Below are 7,237 nucleotides of genomic sequence, written 5' to 3'. Positions count from 1 at the left end.
TTGGAGACAGGCTTTGCAACCTTATCTTTAATTTTTTGTCTTGAGTTTGAAATTTAAATCTAATACTCTGGAGGTGTTGTTTTAATTTTAACAATCAAATTGTATAAAATGTACAATTTTAATAATTGAAAAGGTAAAATAAATTTTAATCTTTAAAAAATAAAAATAAAAAATATTTTTAATCCCTTTAAACAAATTCTCTAACATTTTAGTTCATAATTTTTTTTATTCACTTATAGACTCTATTTTGATTTTTTTTTTATAAAAAATTAATATTTTTAGACCCTAAAAATTTAAAATAAAGACAAAAAAATAAATAATTATTTTTAATAATTAAAACATATTTAATCTAAAATAAATTCACCTTCATTTTGTTATATTATATAAAAAATAAAATTAAACCTTCATCAATTGAGGTATTGTGCTATTGGGTTGGATGCTCAACCAAGTCATATTTATTATTTATTATATTTAATTCAACAAAATAATAATTAGTCCATGGGGAACCCTTTTTCATATTAGAATTTGCCCTTACTTTTGTTCTAAACAAACAAGTTTTTGGTATGAGTACAAGAGTATTGAATCATGACGCCTATTAATAAGAAGTGATATGGTCACTATCATAAAGTGTCTCTGTCACTCATTTGACTAGTTTCTTAACATGTATAGGCAAAAAGGAAAAACAGAACACATACACAATAGAACTTTGTAAACACTAATAAATCCCTGTATAATCTTTCTGCTAATTGTAAGTATGTTAGGTTCTAAAACACTAAAATTGGAATTGTTACTGTTTCATATATGGCAGCATAATGTAGTAGAAGTATTACACCACACAACGGTAAGTTACCAGAGAATTAAACATCTCACCACTGTGAGAGATCTTCAGGACTTGTCCTCTTTCCAGCCCAAAGTAGCTTGCTATGGCATCAGTTCTTAGCATGTGAGGTAGCTAAATATACAAACAAAATAAGATATAATTATTGGTACAATCAATATAAACAGCTATGTTTTTACTATGGTATTAAACTTCCAGCATTAAAAATATAAGGCAAAAAATACACCTATAGTTCTTTAAGTTAAACTCAATTTCTGCATAGGTTCTTTAAGTTTATGTTATCGTGATTTGATCCTTTAAATTACATTTTATTTACACTGTTATTCCTTTATCTCAATTTTGACAACAATTAGTTCAATTGATAGTTTTTTATCATTTGAAACTCTATCAAATGCTGCAACAATATATCTCTCATACTAATCATTCAGAAAACATTCATTAAATTTTATAAATGATATATATTTCTTAATTTTCTCTACAACAATTTAAACACACGTATAACCTTAAAAATAAAGTAATAAAGATCTATCCACATAATCAATGTCTTTAACTTTCTTCACATGGAAAGTAGCTTGGACAATCAACTTTTTGATGTTTCAATTAGATCTTGACATTTCATAATAGTAATTCGAGAAATTTTTCAAACTTAAAGGATTGCATGCATAATTTAATAATTCTTAAAGGTTAATGGTGGAAACGAATGTAACTTAAACGACAAAATCAAGAAAAAATAAACTTAAAGAACCTAAGCGAAAATTGAGCTAAACTTTAAGGACTAAATGTATATTTTTGCCAAAATATAATAACTGTAAGTGATTTGATTCCTCTAAAGTAATTAACTCACTTTAGACTTTAAAGTAAGTAATGTCATTTATTGATAAATAAATCAATAGTTCATATTACATATACATGCATAACAAATCATGAATGTGTTAAAATCTAAACCCTTTACTTTTCTCATTAAATTGCGATTTTTCTTATTACTTCCTAAACTCTATTTGTTCTTCGTAAACCCTTGATTTTTCTTATTAATTGTTGAGATTACTTATTTTACTCTCTACTCTATTTCAGGAGTCAAATTCAATTTTAAGGCAATCGATAGAAGAATGTTGTTTTTATAATGTTAATACACTATTTCCAACCGCCAAAGCATAAGCATCATATTTCCCAATTTTCGCGAATTAGAATTTCATTTATTCTCACCTTCATTGAAAACTACAATCATAATGAATAACTATTTACAAAGTGCTTGCTAGTTATAGACAGCCAATAAGCATCTTTACGAACTTTACCTGTTTCTCTCCAATCTTATACTTCTTCAGCACTTCTTGTTTCTCATCAGCAGTGAGTACCTCAAACTTTGGCTGCAGCACATGCTTTGTTACATTGACCACCAAGTCATTCAACTAGAGACAAAGTAACTTGGTGTTATGGACTTAAAATTCTCTTAAAAACAAAAACCAAAACCAAAAGTTCCCAAAACACTGAAATGGTATCAGTTGCTAATGTTGTTAACATAAATCTCAGATTCAAAATCAAATTGCACAATATGAACTTGACACATTAGGAATCTTACAACTGATCTGTAATTTAGAAAAATCATTGGATAAGCTCTGTAACAAATATGCATCTAGATACCATGCTATGTTGGTGATATATGAGATCCATAAGGAATTTAGAAAGTTTAATCCCAAATGTACAACAAACAATAAAGCAGGTAAATGTGTTTTTTGTTCAAATCATGGATAAAAAATTACAAAATAAAACATTTATAGCTCTGGACCTAAATCACAAGTTCAGGGCCTATTTAATTTCCACGTTTCCTGTTTTCATTTTCACTCAAACAAATAAGTATAAGAGATGCAAATGCAAACATAAATAGAACTTACTTTGGAGCATGGAAAACTTATTTTAGACCCTTTCAAGATTTTCTTCATCTAAAATTAAACTTGTGACATATTTTGTTGCATCAACATGATGAAGCTTCCTAATTTATCAAGTAACATTCAGAAAAAGCAAGAAAAACACAACAGATATTCTTGAGTAAGTCTCTGGTATGAACTTGTGGTTGCAGAGTCCGTGTCAAAAAAGATAAAGACTCCAATATTTCAATAGCAGAATAATATACACACTATAGGAAAAAAAAATTATAATCATCTTATAGATAATGTGTGCTAAAGTAGCTAAGTTACAGTTCTCATACGAGAGCAAAGCAAAAGCTCAAGTCATTGGTATACATCCTCCATTCAGAAAAGAGGTCTTACATATATGTAACATGTTCCTAGTTCTTGAACATATTATGCATATGATTACAAGAACAATTAAAACACTAAAATTGGTTTATTTATTTTCAACACCAAAATATTTAAATTAAAAATGTAACTTAAACATTCATGGAAGGGCTATTTAACTTACTTTTATAATCTCAACTTTATATGGACAATTTTCCAATTCTCTACGAGCAAATGCAGTCATATTGCTTTGCACAATAAGTATCAGCCTACTCAATCTTTCTTTGTCCACAATCTGGCCATATATATCAGTCATGGTTTTTTTCCTTATATCTTCAGTTCCTGTAAATACAACTTGTACCTGCATAGAAGAATGAATGTCCTGAGCCATAGTACAGCAACAACAATGTGAATGTGAAAAGCATTCTTCATGCTATGCAACTAGGTAGGTAACAAAGGATTGGACATATAAAAACAGGTAAATCATTCTGCAGGGGAACATATGATGCAACTGATCTCAAATAATAAGTTTTTTTATCATACAAAATCAGCATGATTACCTACACAAATTAGATTGGTGAAAGGAATCAAAACATGAGAGAATATTTAACAAAATTTGTGCATGCATGAGATATACATAGAAAGATGAAAAAAACAGTTCAAAGCTAATTCATTCTCTCACAAGTCCACAACAGTTCTGTCATTATTAACTGTTTGAGTTCCACATTGGATACTAAGATGATCTGAATAGGGATTAGAAGTGGTGGACATCTCTCACCTTTTAAGCCGATTTTGTGAGGTTGAGTTGCACTCGACCCAAATTCTAAACTACTATCAGAGTCTATTATATATATGTTGGACGAGGCCTAATTTGGCCTAAATAGTGGTTATCAATGGTAAACATCCCTCACCTTATGCGCCAATTTCGTGGAGTTGAGTTAGACTTCACCTGAAATCCTGAATTCTAAAGTTAACTAAGCGTGTTTATATACAACAAGAATTTTCACAAAATTTTACTACAATCAAGGTCAATTGTTGGATGATCTTGGGTGGAGCAAATCAGTACATACTATGCACTCTCATTCAATAGTCTACAAGTATGTCAAAGCATATTGGCAAAACTAATTCTTTCTGTTTAGTATTTTTCATCAATTATTAGCCAAAACAGAGAACAACTTTTGCAGCAAATGAAAAGAAACCATAAATATTATTCGATATAATGCCAGAGATTTCTCTGGATACATTAAACTACCAGTTTTTTTAATGAAAAACTACAGAGAGCAGATATAGTAATTTTTTCTGTATGAATAATCCATTTAAGAGCAATAATATAAAAAGCAATAGTTTTTGTTACATTGAAAATGAATTTTTTATTCATGAGCAATATAAAAACAAAACTAGTTAAAAATACAGGAACCAATCAGAAGAAGCACATTAACATTATGAGACTATGCAAAATACATAATGATCCACTTAAGTTTGGGAGCAACAAGAATAGCCACAACTTAGATTCAAACACCCTCTGCTCTGCCACTGACACCTTCATATGTTTCAAAAAGTACTCCAAAAAGCTCCTAATTCCCATCGAATCACCAATACAGGGCTCTACAGAAACAAAACAATGCCTTCACCCCATTTCTTCCTTCCCCTCCTAAATTGCTTTAAGGGTATCTTTTGATGTAGAAATTTAGAGGGAAGAAAAAAAGTGGACCAAATTTAGCTTCCAAACTTTATTATAAAATTTTAAGGAACATGTTGAACCATGGAAAACCTTTCTTTTTTTAAAAGATCTTCAGATACATACATTAATTTTGAAAAAACAAACATTTACCTTCTTAGTGGCACGAAACTCATCCATCCAAACATAACTTTAAAATACAAAAGTTCCCACCAAAAGCAAGAAAATTCACCTAGCTTTCTTCTTTACTAAACTCAAAAAAATAAAGCTTATACTTGAAATTGCAATTGCAGCTGCAGCCTCACACATAGAAACCGAACACCTTATTTCCACTAAATCACGTTTGACACAGTCAAAATCAATTTCCATACAATCTTTGGTGGGTGTTTGGTTCTGGCAGGCACGGTAAAAATTGATTTTGAATTAACTTAATTAAATGTGAGTTCGGCGTAAAGTGATTTATATTTATATACATACACCTAAAAGCGAAATAAATGATGAATATGAGACTAAAAATCAATTTCAAATTCAGGAGCTCCAAATTTCAACTTACAGTTATAATCAATTCTAAAAGCAAAATTAATTCATTCGACAACTTTAACTTCATTTCCTCCTAAAGTTTACCATAACGAAACTCAATCTTTCTAACAGAAATAACACATGCGAAATTATTTTCAAGAAAAGCTACTTAATACATCTAGTTATTTTAAACTGTTTCTATTTTTTCTTAGATTCTAATTTTTTTCATATCACATTACAAATTAAGATGCAACCACAATAGCAAGTAGCTAGAATTAAAAAAGATAAATAAAAATACATGTAGAACAAGAATAAACATTACAAATTACAAACATTATGTTAATATTTATACAAATTACCTTATTGGAAGGGTTAGAGTTCAGAGAAACACAAACACCAAGGGATTCAGGTTTAGGAACTGCACCAAACCGTTGACGATACTCGTTAAGAGAAAGAGTAATCTCAGATTGACAAACATTATACCCTCTATCACGAAGCATTTCCATCAACGACTTTCGACATTCAAAGTAACGAATACTCTCAATACTTCCTTCATTCATGTACAAATTCTTCACAATGCATTCGTTTTCGTTCGTCGCCATTTGCAAAAAAAAAAAAAAAAATCAAACTTCTTTGATACGTTAAGCTAACAGAAAAAGAATATGAAACGATGACACGAGAAAAGAGTGTGTATGTTAGTTAGTGAGAGAGTGGCAAAAGCAAAAAGCGTGCTGGATATACAGTACCCATTCCGTTACCATCTTTTTTTGTCTTATTCACTATTCACAATTTTATTTTATTTTTGATGTAATTTTCTAACTTTTATATTTTTATAAAATTAGTTCTTTTATTTTTAAATTAAAATATAATAATTTAATAAATTTTAAATGATGTATACATAATTTTATGACATAAAGATATTAATTATTTATATGTTATTAATTAAATTTAAAAAATTAAAATTAAAAGTAAAAATTTTGAAAGTTTTATTTCGCTTTTATAGATATTAATTATTCTACATCATCTTATATATACTATCTTATTTAAAATATATTATATTATCATTTTAAAATTAAAAAATCATAATACAAAATTAAAAATATTAAATTTTAAAATAGAGAGAATGACTTTAATAATTGATAAAATTAAAAAAATATAAATATATATATATATATATATATATATAAAATACTTATCATATAGATAAATGAAGAAAAACATAAAAATATAGAATAAAAAAATTGTTCGAATGGATGATCTCAAACAAGAAAAATAACCTTAAATACTCTTATCCTATAGATAAATGAAGAAAAACTAAGAATGAAAAAAAAAAAATTCTTAAGCGGCTAGGTTTTCTTCCTAACTCAATATTAAAAAGAATTTATTTGTGCATTTTAATAAAGTAAGTAATAAAAAAATCACTATTCCACGTGATCACAAGTTTTGCCACGTGTCTATGCAACATCAACTTCTTGGAAGGTTAAATTCATCCAAGAACTAGAAGTGTACCAATCTCAAATGATATGGATGGGGTACAAAAAATATTTTACAAAACTTAAAATCAAATATTTCCTATATTACAAGAACTAATAACACAAAAAGATATTACATTACAAATCATTTATAAAAGACTTAAGTCTTTTATTTATTTTTCATTTAAATCCTTCTTCTTTTAAAAATTGTACAAGTTTAACCTTTTTTATTTTCATTTAAACCCATTTATAAAATACTTATGTCAGTAATTTTATTGTTTTAATATTATTTTACAGATAATTATTTTAACATAAAAATTTGAACTTAAAAATTCCTCTTTCTTCATCCTATTCCTCGCTTTTACAGTAAAAATGTCTAGATTTTTGTTTCCCTTTTCTTCAATAAAAAAATTTGGATTTCTTCTTTATGTAAAGACCTTAACAAACTTTATCTATTTTGTTCTTCGTCTTTAATATAGAAATAAAAAATACCCAAATA

General features: G+C 27.8%; 1 protein-coding gene across 1 annotated transcript; it reads right to left on the bottom strand.

The window, feature by feature from the left end:
- Positions 1-595: 595 nt before the first annotated feature.
- On the bottom strand, positions 596-5,982 carry LOC101505518 (DNA-directed RNA polymerase V subunit 5C). Its single transcript, XM_004514567.4, has 4 exons — positions 5,626-5,982; positions 3,254-3,430; positions 2,131-2,244; positions 596-952 (listed from the first exon to the last, which is right to left on the bottom strand). Exons 1-4 carry the CDS (start codon positions 5,866-5,868, stop codon positions 827-829), a joined length of 660 nt encoding a protein of 219 aa, XP_004514624.1. The 5' UTR covers positions 5,869-5,982; the 3' UTR covers positions 596-826.
- Positions 5,983-7,237: the final 1,255 nt, after the last annotated feature.

Source organism: Cicer arietinum, chromosome 5 (assembly GCF_000331145.2).
Source record: "Cicer arietinum cultivar CDC Frontier isolate Library 1 chromosome 5, Cicar.CDCFrontier_v2.0, whole genome shotgun sequence".
Classification (NCBI taxonomy): Eukaryota; Viridiplantae; Streptophyta; class Magnoliopsida; order Fabales; family Fabaceae; genus Cicer; species Cicer arietinum.
This window is presented reverse-complemented; position numbering and strand designations above follow the sequence as displayed.

Excerpts from the sequence above, each read along its gene's own strand:
- LOC101505518 (XM_004514567.4), bottom strand. The coding sequence starts at position 5,868 with ATGGCGACGAACGAAAACGAATGCATTGTGAAGAATTTGTACATGAAT. Across the intron at positions 2,245-3,253 it reads ATAAAGTTGAGATTATAAAA|TTGAATGACTTGGTGGTCAA; the intron begins GTAAGTTAAATA and ends CTTTGTCTCTAG. Across the intron at positions 953-2,130 it reads ATAAGATTGGAGAGAAACAG|CTACCTCACATGCTAAGAAC; the intron begins GTAAAGTTCGTA and ends TTGTATATTTAG.